Consider the following 25,084-nt stretch of genomic DNA (forward strand, 5'->3'; position numbering starts at 1 on the left):
ATTTTCTGTTGTTTTTTATAGACCTTATTTGAGGGGAAAGAGGCTACTTTTTTTTTTTTGAGAAAAATATTAAAAATATATTAAACATGACTTATAAAAGAAAGCAAATGTGTACCATTGATACTGAATAGTTTAAAGAAGCGTTTATGATGCTGCCAGTCACCTGCTCACTCTGGTCTTGTCAGGGAACTCTGACCCATTGTGAGCATGACGCACCTCCAGTATACCACTGTGGTACCTGTGGATGGAGTGTTTATGTGCTTCAAAATCCACATGTTGAAATCCTTAACTCCCGGTGTGATGTATTTGGTGGTGAGGACTTTGGGAGGGAATTAGATTTTAGCCAAGTTGTGAGTGTGGGGTTCTCATCGTGGGAATAGTGCCCTTCTAAGAAGAGACACTGGAGAGCATGCTGCCTTTCTTTCTCTGCCTGTGTGAAGACATAGTGAGAAGGCAACCAGCTGCCATCGAGGAAGTGGATTCTCATCAGAAACCAAGTCAGCCAAAACCTCAGTCTTGGACTTAGAAGCCTCCAAAACTGAAAATTAAATGTCTGTTGTTTAAGCCACCCAGCCTATGGTATTTTGTTAAAGTAGCTCAGGCTTGCTATTATGAGTATCTCATGGCATGACAATGCCCTGATGTATTCCCCTGTAGCTTTTAAGGACTGTGTAGTAGTCTGTGTCCACAGTAGAGTGCAGACATTGTATTGTTCTGGTTCAGATCTTAAGTTGGTGCTAGTGCCCTGCAGGCTGCTTGGAATTCATAAGACAAGTAGGTACACTCAGTGTCTCTCTCTTGACTACTGCCAACACCATGGTAATTAAAGAAAGAGATGGCAGGATAAATGATAATGTTTATAAACTGTGCCTTTCCAGAAATATGCTTTATGAAATAAAAGGTAATTTTTTTTGGACTTCATAAAGCTTGTATTTAATGTAACAGCATTTCTCTTACTGAAAGTGAATGTTCTAGAGCATGATGAAAAGTTAATTTTATTTTGATTTTTATATTAGCATTTGGGGTGGTCAGTACATATGAGTGAAGAGAGACCTACTTTCATATGAAATAAGATATATTAAACTCATTGATTCATTTTAAAAGATTTGTTTTTAAATTTATTTTTAAACCAGTATTAGGTTCATAGCAAAATAGGGTGAAAAATGCAAAGAGTTCCTTTATACTCCCTATGCCCGCCCTACCTGCCTGTTGACATTTTTCACCACAGTAATACATTTATTGCAATTGATGAACGTATGTTAATACATTATTATCACCTGAAGTCCACCATTTACATTAAGTCTTGCTCATGTTGTCCCTTCTGTTGGTTTTGACAAATGTATAATGACCTGACCCCACCATTGTGATATTTTACAAAATAATTTCACTGTTCTAAAAACCCTCTGTATTATTCTTATTTATTCCTCTTTCTGCTATAAATCCTGGCGATCACTTTTTTTTTTTTAATTGTCTCCATAGTTTTCCTTTGTCAGAGTATCATTTGGGTAGAATCATCCACTATGTAGCCTTTCTGGATTGACTTCCTTGAATAGTAATATGTGTTTAAGGGTGCTCTATGTCTTTTCATGTCTCTGTTAGCTCATTTCTTTTTAGGACCAAATAATATTCCATTATCTAGATGTCCTGGAGTTTATTTATCCATTCACCTGCTGAAGGATATCTTGTTTGCCTCTGTAAATTGGCAGTTACAAGTAAAGCTGTGCAGATTTTGTGTCAGCTTGTTTTGGCATAAACCAAGGACTCTGATTACTCATATGTGTATGTGCTTAGTTGCTCAGTCCTGTCTGACTCTGCCGCCCCATGGTCTGTAGCTTGCCAGGCGCCTCTGTCCATGGGGATTCTCCAGGCAAAAATAGTGGAGTGGGTTGCCATGCTCTCCTCCAGGGAATCTTCCCAACCCGGGGATCGAACCCAGGTCTCCCACATTGCAGGCATATTCTTTACCATCTGAGATACCAGGGAAAGCCCCTGATTACTCAACCATTTGATAATATTATATATAATTTTGTAAGAAGCTGCCAAATTTTCTTTAATAGTGGTGGTACTGTTTTGTGTTCCCACTAGCAGTGAATGAGAATTTCTCTTGCTTTACATTCTTGCCAACTTTTAGTGTTGTCAGTATCCTGGATTTTGGCCATTCTAACAAGTGTGCACTAGTATGTCGTTTTAATTTGCATTTCCCTAATTACATGTAATGTAATGTTGAACATCTTTTCGTAAGCTTGAAAGTGAAACCTGAAAGTCGCTCAGTTGTGTCTGACTCTTTGCAACCCTATGGACTATAGTCCATGGAATTCTCCAGGCCAGAATACTGGAGTGGGTAGCCTTTCCCTTCTCCAGGGCATTTTCCCGACACAGAGGTTGAACCCAAGTCTCCCGCATTGCAGGCAAATTCTTTACCAGCTGAGCCACAAGGGAAGCCCAAGAATACTGGATTGGGTAGCCTATCCCTTTTCCAACAGATCTTTCCGAATCTATATATCTTCCCGAAACTATGTATCTTTTTTGGTGAGTTACCTGTTCAGATCCTTGGCCCATTTTTTAATTGAGTTGTTTGCATTCTCATTGTTGAGTTTGTATATTTTGGATAACAGCCTTTTATCAGATATATCTTTTCCAAATATTTTTCCAGGTCTGTGGCTTGTCTTGACAGCTTTTACAGAGTAGACATTTTTCATTTTAATGAAATTCAGTCCATCAGTTATTTCTTTCGTGGATTGTGCCTCTGGTGGTGTTACCTAAAAGTCATCACTATACCACGGTCGTCTAGATTTTCTCCTGTGTTACATTCTTGAATGTTACGGCTTGCTGTTCCTCATTTGTCTCTCATCCTTTTTGAGTGAATTTTTATAAGTGCTGTAAGTCTGTGTCTGATTGATTATTTTTGCATGCTGATGTTCAGTACCATTTGTTGAAAAGACTACTTCTTTCCTACTGTGTTACCTTTGCTCCTTTGTCACAAGTCAGTTAACTATATATTCATGCAGGCCTGTTTTGAAATTCCCTGTTCTGTTCCACTAATCTCTTTGTCTGTTCTTTCATTAGTACCACAGTGTCTCGGTTTTGATTACTGTAGCTTTATAGTTTGATCTTGAGTCAGACTCACTGTATAAATGTTAAGTTATTGAAAAACTTAAGCATGCACAAAGATAGGGCTAACAGTCTAATGAATCTGCACGTATACCTCACTTAGCTGCAGCATTCATCAGCTCATGACTACTCTCACTTTAACTCAAGCCTCTTCCCACTTCTTTCCCAAATTTTATATACAATTCAAGATATTATATAATTTCACCCATATCTATTCAGAATGTATTTCTAAAACACTGTCTTTACTTTAAAGAAACTACAAAGCTGTCTCCATTTTCCAAGTAAGGGATTTAACTATTTTTTTGGTTCAGCTTGAGTGTGTACTTTTTTAGAAAGATGGAGAAGGTTGTCTATTGTATATAATTGATTTTATATATTTGTGTCCTTATTATTACCAGAGTTCCTTTTTGAGTCATTTAATACTTTTCCATAGGGAACCATCTTTACTTCTGTATAGGTTGTTTGAAATGCACATCATCTCGGAATATGGATATTCCAAGAATATGGATACTGGCATGGAAGTGTATTTTAAGCCTGAAGTACTCATTCACTATTAGCATAATTATTGTTAGAAATCCTTCTGTAAGGAAGACTTGACTTTTCTCTCCCATTTATTTATTTATTAGTCATTTATTTTCCTAAGTATGGATTCATAGATATTTATTTTATTCTTCAGGTTATGAACTGATAACATCATTATTTTGTTGCTAAAATGATCTAGATTTATTTTAACTGCCTTAGTTTTAGAACCAGCTGTGTTTCAAGGTGCAAAAGAGCAAGTTTTACAGGTTCATTACTGTTTTTTTACATCAGATTTCTGTTAAATGGTTCTCTCTGTAATAGTAATTTATTGTGGTAAAAGGGGAAATTATTTAAATGATCATGAGGTTTAGAAAAATTACCAACATAAGCCATTATATAAAATGTTTTAATTAATACCCATTAAAGTCCCCATGGGTGATAATACCTCATTTCTCTAGCCTCAATACAAACAATATATAATAATTGATTTTTAAAAACTTTTTGATGCAAGCACTTCTAAAACAATTTTCTGTTTTCCTGCCCTTTGATAGTGAATGAAGGATACAACTTAATATTTTTTCTTTCTAAATTGTACCTTATTTTATCCGAGAATCAGGAGATAATATGATTAAGATAATATGCATAGTATACTCTGAATGAGAACTTAGCATAATACCTAAAGACTGTTATTACTAATACATAATCCCTAATAACTGCTATTTCAGCTTTGTAGGGAAGGCCTTTCTACTTCTAAATTTATAGATGTTTTATATGAATTGAAACTTCGTGTGTGCATGCGTGCTAAGTTGCTTCAGTTGTGTCCGACCCTTTGTGACCCTGTGGACTGCGGCCTGCCAGTCTCCTCTGTCCTTGGTATTCTCCAGGCAAGAATTCTGAAGTGGGTTGACGTGCCCTCCTCCAAGGGATCTTCCCGGCCGAGGGATCGAACCCACATCTCCTATATCTCCTGCATTGGCAGTTGGGTTCTTTACCTCTAGCACCACCTGGGAAGCCCATAAATTGAAACTGCATAATGTTAATATCTAGATAAAAATAGATAAAATACAGTAGAAGGTATTTTTTAAACTGTTTAAAAAAATTAAGCAATTCCATTAGAAACAAAGTATTTCTAAAATATTTTTTTCAAATACACATGGCATTAAATAACATACAAATAACATATTAAAGTTAGTTCATATGCTTTTTTCATATATGATGTACAATTAGTATACTAAGTTGAGCAAATAGTAGTTTCTTTCTATAGATTTCAGCATCTTTGAAACCTATTTTATCTATATTTACTTTTAAGCAGACTAAGCATCCTTCTGATTGTATCTTGTTTACCTTACTCGTTTAACCAAACAGCAACAGAAAATGTTTCTGGACAAGGTGAAAATAAAATTCTTTCCACCATACATTTAAAATGTTAATTAAGAATGATTATTTTGGAGTTGTTCTAAGTTATCTAAGATACAAAGTATGAGTCGTCACTTAATGTCTTTGATTATCTGGGCTGTTTTCTCTAAGAGAGCATAAATCTTCCTGAGTCTTTTCTGTCCTGGTGGTTGCTGCAATTATAGCACTTTATATCAAAGTTATGTAAAAAAGTGAATCTGACTTTTCTGTAAAAATAATACGGGGTTGAGAGACTTTCCTGGTGGTCCGCTGGTTAAGACACTGCGCTTCCAATGCAGGGAGCACTAGTTCGATCCCTAGTCAGGGAACTAAGATGCCACATATCTTCCAGCATGGCCAAAAAGAATTAGTTTAAAAATAATAATACAGGTGAAAGTCGTGCAGTCATGTCCTACTGTTTGCGACCCCTTTTCTTCCCCTTTTTCTGCCCTCTTTCTTTACTTTCTGAAAAATGTTGAACTGGTTTTGAAGCTCTGGCTGATTAGTTTTGGTTTGTTTGTGGATTATTACTTGATCAGGGTATCAGCAATCTGACTTCATTCATTCACTTCAATTCTAGATTGACATGATTAAAATATGAGCTTCAATTTTATGACCTTAACTCCCTAGGATATAGGCTTCCAGGACTTAAAACCAGAAACTAAGGAGAGTTAGGGATCTTGCTTTTTGCTGGATCCTGATCACCAGCTTTTGCTTCTGTAATTTTTGTGAATCTGCTAAAACCTCTTTAGGCCTTTCAGATTTTTGTCATGTATGTAACAACTCACGCTTTGGGTGGAGAAACAACTGCAGCTGTTCAGCTGTTAGATTTCTAGGTTTACCACTACTTCTGGGTCTTGCCTACATAATTCATCACTGTTCTTTTAGCTTTTCAGTGCCTTGAAACAAGTGTGTTTCATTTTTCTTTCCTAGCTCACTATAAGGGTTATTCCAAATTGCCTATTATTAGAAGCAGAGCTCTGTGATCCTATATTACCTGTTTTTAGAAAGTAATCTTTTAAGTCTTATTTTTAATGACATTTTGTCCCTGGGGTTTGTGACTTCTTTTAAGCAACTGGAACTAGCATTGATTAAAGTTGTTTTAGTGTAATGAGTTCCCTGAACAGTACATTTTGGTTCAAAATGAAGCACCTGTACAAAAGCCTCATGATATACTTATAAATCTCAAATAGGAGGCAGTTTCTTTTCTGAGGGATAATTTTAGGGTTAGGGTTTTAGGGGAAACTTTTCTTCATATTTGGCATCTGGGGATATTTGATTTTTTTTTTTTTGGATATTTGATTTAAAGTGAGGTAATAATTTCTAGAAAAAATTGTAATAGTGAAAGCAGTGTTAATTGCTACTATTTGAGTGTTTAATATTCACTGGACACTAAGTGGTTATATACCTTGACTAAACAAATCAATCTTCATGAACACTTTCATAATATTATTTGGGCTACCTAGGTGGCGCCAGTGTTAAAGAATCTGCCTGCCATTGCCGGAGACAAGAGACTGGGGTTCGATCCCTGGGTCAGGCAGATGCCCTGGATAAGGAAATGACAACCCACTCCAGTATTCTTCCCTAGAAAATTCCATGGATACAGGAGCCTGGTGGGATGTAGTCCCTGGTATTGCAAATAGTTGGACACAATGGAGCTCGCACACGCGTGTACACACACACACACACACACACACACACACACACACACACACACACACACACCCATGATATAGATACTGCTTTTATTTCATTTTACAAATGAGGAAATGAAGACAAGGAGAGGTCAAGAAATTAGCACGACCATAGAGGAAGCCCTGATACTGAGCTGCCATGACCTAATATTACCCATTTTGATTGTATGCATCTCTCTTCCATTCTGTTTTGGCTCATGTCTGTACTCATAGGTTGAAAACCTGAGAAAACAGCTCGCAGTGTGAGAGATTCAGATATTAAGTTATTGCAGATTGGCACCAATCCTGTGAGGAAGCCTCATCTCTTTCGTTTCATTAACCTAATCAGTCCTTAAATTTTTCTTTCCTTTTAGTTCAAACTTAGAATTATGCTGTTGGTAAAAATACATAGTTAGTCATTAGCAGACATCTAAAAAGCTATGCCATGATGTTCTCATAGCAATAAAACTAAGTTGAAATTTCACAGAAAGTGTAAAAGAAAGTTTCTTTTGAAGGGAATATACTTTGAAATAATAGTTCATATCAGTAACTATTTTAGGTATTAAGCAACATGTTCTTTGTGTTTGTTATCCAATAATCCTGTTGTTGGAACTGTACTATTTCAAAGAATCCCTTTCATTTTAGTAAATTACACTAATTTATCTAATGTTAAATGTTAAGAGAGAATTAGTTTATAGATCTTTAATAAAAAGTATGAAGCATTAATTTATAGAAGTTTTACATAATAGCTTTGTAAGATCTTTGTATGTGGGAAAGATACTAATGAAAGAAAAATATTCTTTAATAATATTTTTACTAAAATTACTGCCATAATCCTAAATTCTTGTACACTAAAATAAGCAATACAGATATCATTTATTAAAATAGCATGCTGCTGCTGCTAAGTCGCTTCAGTCGTGTCCAACTCTCTGCGACCCCAGAGACGGCAGCCCACCAGGCTCCCCTGTCCCTGGGATTCTCCAGGCAAGAACACTGGAGTGGGTTGCCATGTCCTTCTCCAATGCATGAAAGTGAAAAGTGAAAGTCAGGTCGCTCAGTCCATAGTTGGGCTTTAATAAAGTTAATAGTTAATAAAGGAATAAAGTTAATAAAAGGAAAATGAAATGAATGAATAAACTTTTTAAAAGGCAGCTTTATGTACTTTTGAGGATTTTATTTGTTAGTTATAGTGCTGTGTTTCATATTGATGATGAATATGATAAATACAGCAGTTTCATCATATCAATTTTAGGTTGATTTTGAACATTTGTTTGATTAATATACACTGAAGATTGTAGGTGAGTGCTTAGGCTTAAAGAATAAATTATTTGTGTATTGGCCTTGATATAAAAGTTTATCTCAGTTATAGTCCTTTTTTTAAAGCACTTAGACAAGTAGTTTATTTTGAATTGTATATTTGAAGAAGATAATGTTATAATTTCTAGTTTACGTCTAAATATGGGTATTACTTTTAAAATGCCTTTTGTTTTCAAAGAGTATAAACTTGGTGAGTTTCTTTTATTTGGAGAATTTCTTAAGATCTTTTTATTGTCGATTTAAGAAACACTGAGATAATATTATTTTCACTTCTAAGAAACCTAAAGGTCATGTTTTTGATGAAAAGTGTTTTCAGTGATATATAAGTAAAGATTGTGTCTTAAAAGCACTTACAAGGAAAACAGTTCCATAGGTGATGTTAAACTTTAACAATTTAGGTAATTTCTTTTATTGTTATAACAATGGATAAATATATGCAAATTGCTTTTAAGTGATTTGCTGATTTTTTTCTCCTTAATTTTATTTAATTAAACTTCTATTTTAAGATAATTGTAGATTCACATGCAGTTGTAAGAAATCATATAGAGAGATCTGGTGTAACCTTTATTCATTTTCCTCCAGTGGTGACATCTTGCAAAACTGTAGTAAGATACTACAACCAGGGTATTAACGCTGATACATTCAGGATTCAGAAGTTTCCATCACATCATGTGACCATTTTATAGCTAAACTCCTTTCCTTCCTCTGTCTAACCCTGCTGCCCCTTAACCCTTGGTAACCACTAATTTTTTCTCCATGTCTGTAATTTTGTCATTTCAGGAATGCTGTGTAAATGGAATCATACAATATTAACCTTTTAGGATTACTTTTTCTCACTCAAGTTCAGTATACTTCTCTGGACATTAATCAGAATTGTGTGTATCAGTAGTTTGTTTCTTTTTATTTCTGGGTGGTATTCCATAGCAGAGGTGTTTAACCATTTGCTTAACCAATTATTTAACCATTCATCCATTGAAGGACATCTGTGTTGTTTCCATTTTGGCTAATAGGGATAAAGCTGCTTTGATGTACAAATCTTTGTGAGAATTAATGTGTATTTCCCCATGATGAATGCCCAAGAATGTAATTTCTGGGTTGTATGGTAAATATAGGTTCAGTTCTGTAAGATAGTGCCAACCTGCCAAAGTGACTGTAACATTTTACATTCACTACCAGCATATGAATGACCCATTTCCTCACTGTCTTTACTGTCATTTGGTGTTGTCAGTACTTATAAATTTAATTTTAGATGAAAGCAATTCTGATATGTATGCCATAACAAAAGTGATTTGCAGTGGTTTTAATTTGTTTTGCTTCATGTGCTTTGTTTGCCCTTTGGATATCTTCTTAGGTAATTGTCTGTATTAGTTTGCTAGGGCTATAACAAAATACCACAGACTGGTTAAATAAAAAGAAATTTATTTCTCATTGTTTTCTCACAGTTTTTCCAAGAGGCTAGAAGTCCAAGATCAAGGTGTTAGCAGGTTTGGTTTCTCCCAAGCCACCTGTCCTTGGCTTACAGATGGCTGTGCTCTTGCTGTATTCTAATATGCCTTTCTCTCTTCTAATAAGAATACCAGTTGTTTTGGCTTAGAATACCATTGATACAATCTGATTTAAAAGTCCCTGCTTAAGCATATGGTCACCTTGAGGCTTCAACATATGAATTTTAGGGGAGACATAATTCAGTCTGTAAGGATATCTTTTGTCCTTTTTTAAACTGAATTGGTTTTTTACTGTTGTGTTTTAGGAGTGGTCTATATATGCTAGATACTAGCCCCTTGTTTCATGTGTTGTTGTTGTAGAGTTCTCAGTAGTTGTCCGACTCTTTGCGACCCTATGGACTGAAGCACACCAAGGTTCCCTGCCTTCACTGTCTCCCACAGTTTGCTCAAACTCATGTCCATTGAGTCGATGATGCTATCCAACCATCTCGTCCTGCATCCCCTTTGCCTCCCGCCTTCAATCTTTTCCCAGCATCAGGGTCTTTTCCAGTGAGTCAGTTCTTTGCATCAGGTGGCCAAAGTGTTGGAGTTTCAGCTTCAGCATCAGTCCTTCCAATGAATATTCAGGACTGATTTCCTTTAGGATTGACTGGTTGGATCTCCTTACAGTCCAAGGGACTCTCAAAGAGTCTTCTCCAGCACCACAGTTCAAAAGCATCAAATCTTCAGCACTCAGCCTTCTTTATGATTCAACTCTCACACCTGTACATGACTGCTGGAAAAACCATAGCTTTGATTATACAGACCTTTGTCAGCAAAGTGATATCTCTGCTTTTTAATATGCTGTCGAGATTTGTCATAGCTTTTCTTCCAAGGAGTAAGTTTCAAGTGTAGTTGTATGCATTTTTGGCTAGTGAATAAATTGTTTTTTCTACCTCTTCTTTTTTTTTTTTTTTTTTTTAATATTATTTCATTTTGTTTCTTTATTAGTGAAACTGGGTATCTTTTCATGTTTGTGGCCATTTGTATGATTATTATTATTTTGGCCACATCACGCAGCATGTGGGATCTTAGTTCCCTAACTAGGGAATCTGCTTTCCCTGCTTGGCTCTTGAAATGCTGAATGATTTTTTTTGTTGAAACCTGGACATTTTGGATATTATGAGATTGTGGATCTTATTCAAATTTTAAGTTTTACCTGGGTTTGTTTGAGACTATTGCAGCAAAGAAAGGTGGGGTGCTGCCATCTCATTACTGCCAGGTCGCGTTAAAAGTCCAGGTTCCCCGCTCAGCGTCCATGGACACCTCGGGGGGACTGCTCATTGTTACCGTGGGTGAATATGGGCTCTGGCTCCGCACTGTTACTCCCCTGATAGCTTTCTGGCCGGGAGGGATGGAGGTGTCTCATGACTGTTCCAGATGTGTCTTCCACTGACACCACAGAGTGGAGTGTCCTTGTTACCACTGGCCGGTACCACTGGCTGCTGCAAGTCCTGCGTGGAGCTTCCACTCAGCATCCTCTGCGCCCAGCATAGGGGAGCCAGAGATAGAGTCACCTCCGTATTGGTCAGCAGACTTGGATGTCCATGCTCCCCACACCGTATTACCTCCTGGCGGGGAATAAAACCTCAGTTCTATCTTGGTCTTTTCTGATAGCGCCCCAGTGGGAGGCTGAGGGGAAGAGTGGAAATCTAGGCTCTCCCTGTCATTCTTTGCTTGTGGGATTAGGCTAGGGTCGTGGTTTTTTTCTCTAGAGTTGACTGCACTAGAGCAGTTGTTTTCTTAAAAAGTTTTCTGTCTTGCTCGACTTTCTCTTTCTTGGTTCTTTGGCTACAAAGGAGAAGGCTTTTGGGGGATTTATTTAATCTGTACTTACTGGATTTTCTTACTAATTCACTTCTCTTCCACCCAGTCTTTGATATATGAGGAAAATGAAAATCCAAGGAACTCACTGTTGCATCATTCTTTGGGTCCTGAGGTGTCTGTATCCAGCCTTTCTTCTCTCTGCCTTTCTTTTCTTAAATTGTTTTATATATAATGTCTTGGGTTTCTAGTTGTTCTTAGTGAGAGGAATAGGAAAAAGTATATCTATTCCATCTTCTCGGAAGTGGAAAACAGGTTTCAGGTCCTTGGTAACAGAAATTACCTCTAAGTGGTAACTGCACTGTGTATGTTAGGTTGCTTCAGCCATGTCTGACTCTGTGCGACCCCATGGACTGCAGCCCGCCAGGCTCCTCTGTCCGTGGAATTCTCCAGGCGAGAGTACTGGAGTGAGTTGCCATGCCCTCCTCCAGGGGATCTTCCCGACCCAGGGATCAAACCTGTGGGTCTTGTATCTCCTGCATTGGCAGATGGGTTCTTTACCACTGGGACCGCATGGGAAGCCCTAGTAATTGCACTTAAATATTACTGCCTCTGTGTGTTTGTTGTTGTTGTTGTTTATTTTTAGGACTCCTTACCTGTAGGCTGGGATTCCCAAGTGACTCTGGTAAAGAATCTTGCCAATGCAGGAGACACGGGTTCGATTCCTAGGTTGGAAAGGTCCTCTGGAGGAGGAAATGACAACCTACTCCAGTAATCTTGCTTGGAAAATCCCATGGACAGAGAGCCTGGCAGGTTGAAAACAGTCAGAGCAACTGCATGTACAAACGCATGCACCTATAGGCTAATTTTACTGACAGAGATAATAAAGAATTCAAATAAATAAAAAGTACAAGTCTCAGGGATATTCATAAATCTCAAACTGAGTCTTTCTTGACAACACAGGGACCTTCTTAATTACCAATTTTTAACCTGTCAAACTTTATTAATGATTTCTTTTATGTGTGTTGCAGTTCAAACAATTTTCTTCTTTCCTCTGACCCTTTGATCCGGTTACAGAGTGACTGATAATTTATGGAAACAGTTTTCAGCTTTGGGTAGTCTCATATCATAGGCTTTGTTAGAGTTTAATGGTCAGGTTTTCCCTTTAGACAGCTGTGGGTATTTCTGTGGTAATTTAATGTGAGATTTGCTATATAATATAAAAGTATTATCTATTGCACTAAAGAACAGTTACTGTGCCATAAAATACAAGAAAAAGCGAGGCCTTTCTTCCATATAAGTAACATAGTTTCAGACTGCCTCCGCAGTGGTATTCGTAAAATATTATCATTATTGTAGATGTTTTTTAAAAAGTTTTCTTTGTGTAGTATTTGGGTGGTTCCAGGTCTGAACTAATCTTGGAATTGGATTTCTTTCCTGTAGGGTGATGGTCTAGAGGACAATGAAAAGGATTTCTATGATTCTGATGAGGAACAGAAGGAAAAGGCTGACAAAAGGAAGAGGCCATATACTATGGATCCAGACCATAGACTTTTAATTCGGAATACAAAGCCTTTGCTTCAGAGCAGGAATGCAGCGGTATGTAAAAACCATTACAAGAAAAAATTCACAGCTTTTTAAAAACAGTGCTTAAAAGTATGCAAGTTCAATAAGTAATTTTGAGTGTACTAATGGAGCATTTATTTATTTGTTTGTATACTAAAAATCAGGTTTTTATAGGTTACTTGGTTTGGTAGCTGTGTGCCTACTGTTCTTCATTTTCTTTTTTTTTTTTTTTTTCTTTTTTTTAAAATTTTTTTATTAGTTGGAGGCTAATTACTTCACAACATTTCAGTGGGTTTTGTCATAGATTGATATGAATCAGCCATAGATTTACATGTATTCCCCATCCTGATCCCCCCTCCTCATTTTCTTTTTGATTTTGTAATTGGATTCCTGAGATATGAGCCCAAGATGTTTTACAGTTGATCGGAAGACTGTATGTATGTCTCTATTATGAGATTATTGTTGTGAGTACTTAATAAGGTGGTTGTTGTTTAGTCACTAAGTCATGTCCAAGTCTGCGGCCCCATGGACTGCAGCATTCCAGGCTTCCCTGTCCTTCACTGTCTTCTGGAGTTTGCTCAAATTCATGTCTGTTGAGTCAGTGATTCTATCTAACCATCTCATCCTCTGCTCATTATATTTGTATTTATCTAGTAAAAGTTTTGAAAAGACTAATATATAGTTAGAAATACCTAGCATGACGCCTCATACATACATAGTAAATTCTAGCTGGTAGGAATAATTAAAAATCATCCTTACTTGGGTCCTAAGTTTTTGTTTTGTTTTATATCTTTATTTTAAATAACTCTTTATATTTTAAAATATTTTAAAAGAATACAGTAGAAAATTAGAAAATACAAACTAGCAAAACTAATATAACATTATATTTCCATCACATATCAGTTATAATATCTTAATGCAGTTTTCCCCACATCTTTCTTTTCTGTATAAATGTCCCTCTTTGATATGTGTATATGTCTGTACATAATACATTTTAAACCAAGCTAAAAGTCATAGTACACATAATATTTTGTAACATATTTTTTCTAGTCAGTTCCCTGTTTCTACTTCAGTAAAATTTCATCTCATGAAATACCAGTTTACCCTAAATTCTTTTATAACTGGTTCACCTATACCAGTTACACTGCATTACATCTGATTGTTATGTCTTATAAACCTCTCAAGTCTTGAAGAATGTTCTCTGGGTTTGTCTGGTTATTTTCTTTACTATACCTTGTGTTTCCAGTTAACTGAAAGTTAACGTAAGTTGTGATGAATTCAAGTTAAATGTTTTCTTAAACTTACTTTAATTAAAAACAAATTCTTAATGAATCATTCTGTGCAACTAGTTAAAACTGAAAATGAGAGTTTCCCTTGAACTGCTTTGTTTTCTGATGCTTGAGAATTTGGTCCTTAGAGCTTTGTATGTGTGTCTTAGGAATTAGCAGAAGTTTTTATCTTATACTATGTATTTAGCTTCTAAATCATGATTAAGTAACTGCACAATAATGATACATATTTTTTATTAATATTGTAAAATATGCTTGCATTTTAGTGTGCCCTCGCTTGACTTGATGTTACTTAAGTAGTTGTAACTTGCCAACAAAAATTACTTCATAATTGACTCATTTTTAATTTAACTTTGTCTTGGAAATTGGCTTATAGTCCAAATACTTACTGATCAAAAATGTTTTTGAATAGTGAAACAAATAGAGGTAGTTTGTACTGTAACAGTAGACTTTGGTTCCCTGCTTATTTGATTATATACCAACTAGAGGTAGTTTATTTTTTGTTCCAATATGTTTTAGTATCCTGCTTATTTGGTGCAGCTGGATTTAGAAAAGGCAGAGGAACCAGAGATCAAATTGTCAAAATCCATTGGGTCATAGAAAAAGCAAAGGAATTCCAAAAAAAACATCTGCTTTGTTGACTACACTAAAGCCTTTGACTGTGTGGATCACAACAAACTGTGGAAAATTCTTAAAGACATGGAAATACCAGACTACCTTACCTGCTTCCTGAGAAACCTGTTTGTAGGTCAAGAAGCAACAGTTAGAATTGGACATGGAACAAAGGACTGGTTCCAGATTGGGAAAGGAGTACATCAAGGCTGTATACTGTCCCCCTGCTTATTAACTTATATGCAGAGTACATCACAGGTGTAATCAAGATTGCCAAGAGAAGTGTCAACAATCTCAGATATGCAGATGATACCATTTTAATGGCAGAAAGTGAAGAGGAACTTAAGAGCCTCTTGATGAAAGTGAAAGAGGAGAGTGAAAAAGCTGGCTTGAAACTCAGCATTCAAAAGACTAACATTGTGGAGTCTGGTCCCATCACTTCATGGCAAATAGATGGGGAAAAAGTGGAAACAGTGACAGGTTTTATTTTCTCAGGCACCAAAATCACTGCAGATAGTGACTGCAGCCATGAAATGAAAAGACCCTTGCTGCATGGAAGAAAAGCAATGACACGTCTAGACAGCAGAGACACCACTTTGCCGACAAAGGTCTATCTAGTCAAAGCTATGGTTTTTCCAGTAGACATGTACCGATGTGAGAGTTGGAGCATAAGTAAAGAAGGCTGAGTGCTGAAGAATCGACGGTTTTGAACTGTGGTGTTAGAAGAGGCTCTTGAGAGTCCCTTGGACTGCAAGGAGATCAAACCTGTCAATCCTAAAGGAAATCAACCCTGACTATTCATTGGAAGGACTGATCCCGAAGCTGATGCTCCAGTACTTTGACCACTTGATGTGAAGAGCCAACTCACTGGAAAAGACCCTGATGCTGGGAAAGATTGAGGGCAAGAGGAGAAGGACAGGGCAGAGGTTAGATAGCATTACCGACTCAGTGGACATGCGTTTGAGCAAATTCTGGGAGATGGTGAAGAATAGGGAAGCCTGGTGTGCTGCACATGGAGTTGCAAAGAGTCAGACATGCCTTAGTGACTGAGCAACAATAAATATTTGTAAAGGTTGACTTTGGAAGGATTGTGAATAGATTTTTTTTTTTTTTTTTTAGCATTCTTAACTTACAAGAGAGACTTTGAGAGTTTGTTTCAGGAATCTGTCAGTCCTGTTTAGATTGAATTGGAGATAACCGATACTGGAGGCAGTGTTGGGAGGCTGTTCTGACAGTCTGGATAAGGTGGTAGTATATGAATGGTTAGTAATAGAAAAGTTATTACAAGATGTACTTTCTTATAAACATACATAATGTAAGTGTTGAAGGCCTATGAGGTTGTGTATTTTCAGTTGTTTTGGAGTTATGGGAGCTTCCCTCATGGCTTTTACAAATTAGATTATAAAATTCAAATTTGGGTATTGAAGAGAGATTAAAACTCTTCGATTTGTAAATATTGGGGAAAAAGAAGATCCTTTAGCCCCTTTGGGTTAGGGAGTGCCCTAATTAATGTATCAGAACAAATGACATACTGAGTAGAATCTAGAATCTTAAACTCATTGACACATAGAAAGCACAGTTTATTAAGCGCCAGTTTTCTTTTCTTCATGTAATACTTACTAGCCATCTGTGTGCTTTAATATTTTTAAAAAATGACTGTCACCTATTTGTAGATTGTCTGTAATTAATTTTTTCTTACTAAAATTTTAAATTCAGCAGAGGCTGTTCTGTAATTAAAGTGTATTTGTAGATCACAAGTGAAGAAATTAGATATTCTTAAACTTCTCAATTTCCCAAGTCATGTCTGAAAGCTGGAAATCAGTCTTGTTACAAAAAAGAAGAGTACACAAAAACGCCATAGAGCAGTAAGTTGAGGAACCTCTAACTCTTGTTTTAAAAAATGTTTCTTTGTTCTAGAAGAAACTGTTTTTGCTTTAAGCACCCTCAAATACTGTAAACTCTTTATGGCATACATAAAAGTCCTGCTATATATTTGTTACCTACAGCCCAAGCAAAAGTAGAGTAATATTAATATATCTTCATAACCAAAGACAAGATGATTAATTTCTGTAGCTCTCTCTTTGCAGTTGTCACATGCCAAACAGAATACTTTCACTAAGTGGAAAGTCTGGAGTTTTGATCTCTGGATCTAAGTGTAGAGGCATGTGGGGAAACACAGTCTTGTTGTATTTTATGACAGCAAAAGTCTGACTACCCCCATAATAGCTTTGAACCAAACACTATTTTTAAGGTTCTACATTTGAAAAACAGGATTTCAAATGCTGCTCTTTTAGAGGAATTGTTTTAATAGAGTTCCCTTAATTAGAACTTAAATACACTGAATATGGGTTTTTTTTTTTAAATTGTAACCTACTACTACTGTTACCTTTAAGGGTCTGGTTTCATTCCCTGTCTCAGGGTAGCGCCAGCAGCAGCAACACTAGGAAGACTGTGGGGTTTGGGGTGTGTGTCAAGCTTTGCCATGTACTGGCTGGCAGACCTTGGGTAGTTCATTGAACCTTCTTTTTTTTTTTTTTTCTGAGGGTGTACAGTACTGCTTTCCTAGAGCTGCCGTAACAGTTTACCAAAAACTGTGTGGATTAAAGAAATAAAAATTTCTTTAATTTTTTATTAAAGAAAAATATTTATTTAAAAATAAAGAGAAATTTATTCTTTCACATCTCAGGAGACCAAAAGTCTTAAGTCAAGATGTCGACAGGGTTGGTTCCTCCTGGAAGCTCTCAGGGAGAAATTAGCTTCTGGAGATTGCCAGCAGTTTTTGGCATTCCTTGACTTATATGCCTCACTGCAATTTCTGCCTTCATCTTCATATTGCCTTCTTCTCTGTGTCCTTTTCTATCTCTGATAAGGACACTCAAATTGGATTTAGGGCCCACTCTTTAATCAAGTATGATCTCATCTTGATCATTACCTTAATAACGTCTTCAAAAACTATATTTCCAAATAAGGTCACATTCTGAGGATAGGCATGACTTCCTAAGGGGACCCTGTTCAACCTGCCACACAGGGTAACAACATACTCATCTTGGTTCATGGGAATTTTGTAGGAGTTAAAGGAAATAATGTATTAGAACATACTTTGAAACTGTAGTATGGAACTGCTCATAGTTCTTTTTTTTTTTTTTTGGAACTGCTCATAGTTCTTACTGTTTTCATGCTTTATCTTTTAGGTGGTTATGGCAGTTGCTCAACTGTATTGGCATATAGCTCCAAAATCAGAAGCTGGCATTATTTCTAAATCACTAGTGCGTTTACTTCGTAGCAATAGGTATGACATCATTTTACATGTGTGGTTTCTTTTGTATTGTATTACTTCACTAGTAATGTTTGAACAAAGCAAGTGTGTCTATTAGGCATTTAACACATGATTCTGACTGTATTTTGTCAATTGAGATTTCATACTTAAGGGGATTATTATAAAAGCCTGTAAATTATTGATTTCAAAGTTAATGTTAAATATTGAAGTTGTTTTTTTTTTTACCTTAAGCCCAAAGAAATTGGAAGTATTTTTTTTGTAATATAGTATATGCTATTACAGTAGCCAAGTATTTTTGGTATTTCTAGGCATGACAGTAACAATTTGGGGGATTTACATTAAATCTGGAGTCACTGAAAAACAACATTAAATATATTATTGTATTGACTAGTGTAATTATATGAGACTACATATAAAGCAATATATATGCTGAATTATGTAGTTTATGACAGAATGACTGCTTTTTGTAAAGTTACAATATTTAATAGTTCTATTTAAGAGGAAGCTATATTCTTAATATTACTTGTTTTAAAGAAATGCATAATCTTGCTATTTCCTGGAGATAGGTAGGTAGGTAGCAGTGTACTTTTCAGTTTTACCTCTCTTTAATTCAGCAATTCAAGTCAACAATTCGGGAAACCTTGAGTTCCTGTCACATGTCCTTTGTAAGTTTAAGATCAGATGTTTGTCATTTGTTTTGTTTTCTGTATATAAAAATACTGTTGTTTCAAGCTATTTAGCTTACCCTGAATGTTTTGCAGTAATTAGTTATTTTAAATTAAATTTTTTTCCTTTGAGTACTTGTGTTAATGAGTTGAGAGGAGGAAGATAAACATTTATTTTTGCTCTTAGCTGAGAATTCGTGCCACGACTTTCACCCTAGGTTGGCTTTTCCCCTTCCTTAGTAAGATACTATTTCCTTTGCGTTCCTCTGTCTTTTCGCGTAGTCATTCTTTCCCTTTGTCAATTCATTAAGTTCTGTTGTCCATAGCTGGTTCAAATAAGGATCTGGAATGCATCTTTCACATGAAGCATTATACCAGATTCGGTTGTACATTCATTTCTTAGATATTTGGACTTAAAATAACATGGCTTTTTTTCTTTTGAAACTTGTCTTTCACTTTGGACAGAATTGAGTCACATGATGAGCCCACATGATGAGCCCTCCAGTCAAGAATTTGTATTAACTGCGGTTATGTTTGTTCCGTTAACCCTAAGAACACCTTCTTTGCATGTGTTCAGAGCATGTACAGTATTGGCTCTGCCTCTTTGGAATACAGTATTACAACATTAGTTTTAACTCTTCCACGTGATGAATCAAATCTAATGTTATAGCCTGTAGGAAAAATGTATTTTTAAAAGGCATAAATATCTTAAGATTTACTAGAAAATTTTCAGTATTATATTTAAGAGTTCCTTTCAATGTGAAGCTTACTCCTGATTTTTTTTCTTTAATAGACTGTTTACTTTAGGATACATTTTGTTGGAAAATATACCTAGTCAAAATTCTACTTTAATTTCTAGGGAAGTGCAATATATTGTCCTACAGAATATAGCAACTATGTCAATTCAAAGAAAGGTATGTATGTTGTGAACACAAAATTTAAGAGAGAAATGAATACACGAGTACCATAAATGTATTTTATATGTTTATTTTTGTAATCTAGGGTATGTTTGAACCTTATCTGAAGAGTTTTTACGTTAGGTCAACTGATCCAACTATGATCAAGATACTGAAGGTATGAATGCTCTTATTTTTCAGACTTTAATGCATAATTACTTTGACACTATTGCTGTAACTTTTAGTTTAGCATTTCCAAGATGGAGACCTGTTTTTTTTTTTTTAATAATACATTGGGGGATTCTCTTTATGCTTTTAAAACTACATTATTATATACTAATTACTCTGCTACAGTTTAATAAGACAAAGACATGCTGCCTATACCTTGAATAACTCACAGTAAGTGAAAGAGACAGACATGTAAATAGATGATTTCAGCACTTTGTTTTAAGGGATTTATAGGTGTGAATTGAGTGTGGTGGCAAAAGAGAAAGATGCAGCTAATTTTGTGGTATATTTAGAAAAGACTGATGGAAAAGATGATATTAGAGTAGGAGTTGTATTCAGGGAATGATAACTACAGTATAGAGTGTAGTTATGAATATAAAGTTATAATGATGAAAACAGTGTGATACTTGGAATATGTGATAATAGCATGAAGCATGGAAACAGATCTGTGCATATCAAAATGTATCATATATGAGGGGAGACATTATAAACCAGTGAGAGCTATTCAATAGTAGACTGTTCAACAAATATTGAAATGATTGGTTAATCACATGGAAACTTAAGTTTAATAAAAAAAATCTAAGACACACCCAAATTGTAGAATAAATTTACAGAATAATTGGTTTGCAGTTAGCAAAATCATCCAGGTCATGATGGTCAAAAGAAAGGTTGAGAAACTTTTAGACTGAAGGAGACTAAACAGCTAAATATAATGTATGATATGAAACTGGATCTTTTTTTTATATATATTATTGAGATAATTAGTGAAACTTAAATGTAAGTGATTAAAATATAGGTTTGATGTATCAGTGTTGATTTCCTGGTTTTCTTGGTTGTGTTGTGACCTGTGGGACAATGTCCTTATTTGCAGAAAATACGTACAGATGTGTTTGGGATGATGTGATATCATTTTGGCAACTCTGGAAGCAAATGGCTCAGATGAAAACTGCTTTTTACCTTTTCTATATGTTAAGAATTACTTTTTAAAATAGTACAACAAAGTAAGATGTTTTCATCAAAATAAAATGAAAAGTTAGTTCATAATCTAGGAGAAAATATTTACAGTACATAATCTAAAAATTGACTAGTGTCCAGAATATATAGGAAAACTCATACAATCTGTGCCTTTTAATTAGAGTGTTTAGATCATTTGCCTTTAATGTAATTGTTGATATGAATTTGTTTATGTCTACATCTTTTATTTTAGTTTTCTGTTTGTCCCATCTATTCTGTGTTCCTGTTTTCCTTTTTGAAGCTTTTCTTCAGATAAATTGAATATTTTTTTATGAGTACATACTGAAATTTTTTTAGTAAGCCTATTGGAGATGAACTTTTAATTGCACATTTTTTTTTAACTGAATCCAAAAGAAAGAATTAAAATGTCTAAATATTTGGTTTGGTAGGATGGAGGAAAACTAATCAAAAGAATTAATTGGTATCTGGAATATAGAGGTATTACATGAAGGGCAAGTTGTTTTCTAACTTTATTATTAAAAGAAAAAGAAAACTGCCTTAAGTTGTTCAGGTTAATTAGATAGTAAATTGTAAAGTTGGAGCAAACAATTAACGAAGGTGTAGAATTCTCTTTTTTGTAATTATTTTTTTAAGCACTATGTAATTATTCTGTTTGTAGATGTAGGGAGACAAAGTTCAGCTGAAAGGCATAGTGTCTCACATTTGTAATAGGCATTTTTTTAAAAATAGAAATTCTATTAAATTGCTAACCTTTATTAAATTCACTTTCTTTGTTTTTTTTTTTTTTTTTAATTTTTATTTGAAGGGTATTTGCGTTACAGAACTCTGCTGTTTTCTGTCAAGCATCAGCAAGAATCAGCCATGGGTACACCCATGTCCCCTCCCTCCTGAGCCTCCCTCCCGTCTCCCGCCCCATCCCACCCCTCTAGGTTGTCACAGGGCCCCTGTGTGAGTTCCCTGGTCAAACAGAAAGTTCTCATTGGCTGTCTGCTTTACATTTGGTATTGTAAGTTTCCATGTTGCTCTCTCCATACCATCAAAAAACGTTTACTTTCTCTTTTTCTACCTTAGCTTGAAATTTTGACAAACTTGGCAAATGAAGCCAACATATCAACTCTCCTTCGAGAATTTCAGGTTTGTGTACAATGCTAATTATGCAATAACTTCTAAAACATCCGTTCAGTTTAAAGTTAGATATGTGTCTTTCTCAATTTAGATATGTGTAATTGTATAAATAAAACTGTATAATTCGGAAGAAGGTTGACAACTAATTTATAAATTTTCAATAATAAACATCTACAAATTTTAAATTTAAGGGAAATAAAATGTAGTCCCTTTCATATTTTCATATTGTAGAATTTGAGAGACTGGTTTATAACTCTTTGTCATCATCATCATTAGTTCATGCTACACTCTGTACTCATGAAAATGACTTCATTTCTTACTTGTTTGCCCCTATTGGATTGTCTGGTTCTAGTTTAGACATTGTCCACTAGCTTCATGTATAGCTCAAAAAAATTGGTTTAAAATTGCCCTCCTCATGTTTGTGTAATTGTTAATGTTTTGTTGTATTTTTCAAATCCTATATGTGGATGGATGAGATGCTTCCCAGATAGACATGCTCCAAAAACATAAAAAAACTGCCTCATGCTTCCTAGGCTCTTTATGAGGAAAGAGTTAGTCCTGAAGACTTAGTGGTAGAGCACAGTAATAGAAAACCTTATATCAATATTACGCGTTTTACATTTCATCAGCAGTTTTTTCTTAACTAAAGTATACCACATGCCACACAGTATTCCCAGAATTTTTGTCTACCCTCAGCTTTTGTAGGTGGCTTCCCAAGTGGCTCAGTGGTAAAGACTCCAGCCTGCCAGTGCAGGAGACACGGGTTCGATCCCTAGGTTGGGAAAATCCCCTGGAGGAGGGAGGGCATGGCAACCCACTCCAGTAGTCTTGCTTAGGTTGTGTGATAGATGGTAGCTTTTAAGGGTATAGGGTCCCAAAGAGTAGGACAGGACTGAGCAACTGAACACACACACACAGCTTTTATAGATTAAAGTTATTTTGTTGCTATAATCATTCTTTACGCCTGTCCTAAATTTCTTTTTAGCTATATAGACATTGTATTTCTTTTTGACTATGTGATTTTATTCTGTTAACAGGAGTAGTAAATATATTCATGCTTTATAATTTTGTAACTGGATTGCTATACTTTTGTGTTATATACTTTTTTAGAAAAAGTTCTTATAAAATTAGGATATATGCTCATTTTATATTTGCATGGTAGAAAATACAGTATCTCAAGTTCTTAGCTAGTAATCTATGGCTATAGAATATTGCTTAAATGTGACTTGTAATTCATTTTTATAGATTTGCTTATTTATTTGTAAGTTTTTGTCTCTGTTCGCAGTTTTCCCTTATCCTGTTGTCATGTATAATCTGTGTAATCTGTTTGGATGTTCGCTTTCTACTTTCTGCTTCTGTCAGGTTACTGGAGTTGTAGGGAGTGAGTCTCAGGTAATTTTATGGCATTGTTTACCTATTTCAGAATATTGGTGATCCAGTCATTTCATTTAATATTAGGATATTTAATAAGGTCCATTCTTTAGTCAGACTTTTAAATATATTCTTTTCTTTATGCATCTGTTTTTATCACTGTCTATACATGTACTTTATTTCTGTGTTTATGTGTTATGTCCATAGATGTTACAGTTTCTTTATAACTTTTTTAAATAATAGAGAACTTTTCAAAGGACTCGTTTTTTGTGATTGAGGAAATTAGGTAATCAACTGGGAAATGATTTTAAATAACAATTGATTTTTCCTACAGGGAACTAAGACATTTGTTTATTTCTTCAACATTTAATCGTGTTTTGGGTACCATTTTCACCAGTTTCACGTGCCTTTTAGATAGTTTTTGGATTTTCTCCTCCATTTGTCATTTAGGCACCATTTAAATGCATATCCTTTTTTGCATGTTAGATGAACAAGGTGTTAATTCTACGTTATGTGTTTGTCATTTGAGTTTGGGAATCTTTTTTTCTTAATTCCACTTGAAAATGAGATTTTAAATCCATTTATAGTTTTGTACATAAATGTGCATATTTATTAAAAGTGCATCACTTTCTGTCTCTACACAGTAAAATCTTAGTTTTTGAATTAGAAAAATAATAACCAAAATGAAAATTTTTTAGGCCTGTAGTAAATAAGTGCTTAATTTCTAAAATTTGTATAAATATGTGGTTTACATTGTATTTTTAAAACTTTTTTTTCAAGAAAATCTTTCTCAAAAGTGTGATGTTTTATTTTATTGCAGATTATAAAGTCTTTATTAAAATGCTGCTCACTGTGGCTATTGTAGTTTTACCACCATTCATATAACCTTTTTAAAGTAAAATGTTTATCAGTAGCATATTGCTCCCTTTTCTACACTTCTCCCAATTTTTAGGTTTAGTATCTCTGAAAAGGCAACCCTTTTTCATAGATTCATAGATGCTGCCGGTTAAATGAACTGAAACCTCCAAAAAGAGAGGTCTCATCATTTCTTTCAGCCTTGCACTTAAACTAATTGCTGTCTTTGGGTGACTGCTCCCCCACTATCTGTTTTGGAGTTACAAGCTACTGTGGCCACAGGTGAATGAACCTGACTTGAAAATGTGCCTGTACTACAGTCACATCCTTTAAGTAAAAAAACAGAACTGAATTAAGTCAAAAGTTGGACTTGCTGTTGTGCCTACAGATGAGAAGATTATGTATTCTAGAATTTGATTTTGACAAAGCTTCATATTATAGGGATATTTTTCTTCGCTTGATAGTACCAGTGTATAAACTAATTGAGATAATGTTTTTTAGACCTATGTGAAAAGCCAGGATAAACAGTTTGCAGCAGCCACTATTCAAACAATAGGCAGATGTGCAACCAGCATCACAGAAGTCTCTGACACATGCCTCAACGGCCTGGTGTGTCTGCTGTCCAACAGGGATGGTGAGTTGGCAGTTTCATTTCACTGGCAAATAATTTATCGTTTGAATATTCTTGGCATGATCTACAAATTGTAATTTTTTAGTATTGCCTTTGAGTTTTTTCTGTATGTCCATGATTATAATGAAGAGTAACATTTTATCTTTGAAATACACATATACACACACACAGGGTTTTTGTTGTTGTTTTAGTAAATTAGATAATTAACTTACAAATAGAATTTTCTTGCCTGAACAGAACTAAGAAAATGTAATCTGGTTATTTTATTTCTTCACAGTTTAATCACCTGCATTTCACCCTTTCCACAAAGGTTCCATTTTACTGGTTT

The 25,084-nt window shown here is 35.1% G+C and overlaps 1 protein-coding gene across 1 annotated transcript in view; it reads left to right on the forward strand.

Moving 5' to 3' along the window:
• The window catches only part of AP3B1 (adaptor related protein complex 3 subunit beta 1), a 227,970-nt gene that overhangs the window by 78,940 nt on the left and 123,946 nt on the right, over positions 1 to 25,084 (forward strand). The window contains exons 8-13 of the mRNA XM_061158118.1: positions 12,710 to 12,865; positions 17,925 to 18,022; positions 19,535 to 19,589; positions 19,678 to 19,749; positions 21,846 to 21,908; positions 24,627 to 24,759. Coding sequence (XP_061014101.1) covers positions 12,710 to 12,865; positions 17,925 to 18,022; positions 19,535 to 19,589; positions 19,678 to 19,749; positions 21,846 to 21,908; positions 24,627 to 24,759 — 577 coding nt within the window. The remainder of the gene's footprint in view (positions 1 to 12,709; positions 12,866 to 17,924; positions 18,023 to 19,534; positions 19,590 to 19,677; positions 19,750 to 21,845; positions 21,909 to 24,626; positions 24,760 to 25,084) is intronic.

Source organism: Dama dama, chromosome 12 (assembly GCF_033118175.1).
Source record: "Dama dama isolate Ldn47 chromosome 12, ASM3311817v1, whole genome shotgun sequence".
In the NCBI taxonomy this organism is placed as follows: domain Eukaryota; kingdom Metazoa; phylum Chordata; class Mammalia; order Artiodactyla; family Cervidae; genus Dama; species Dama dama.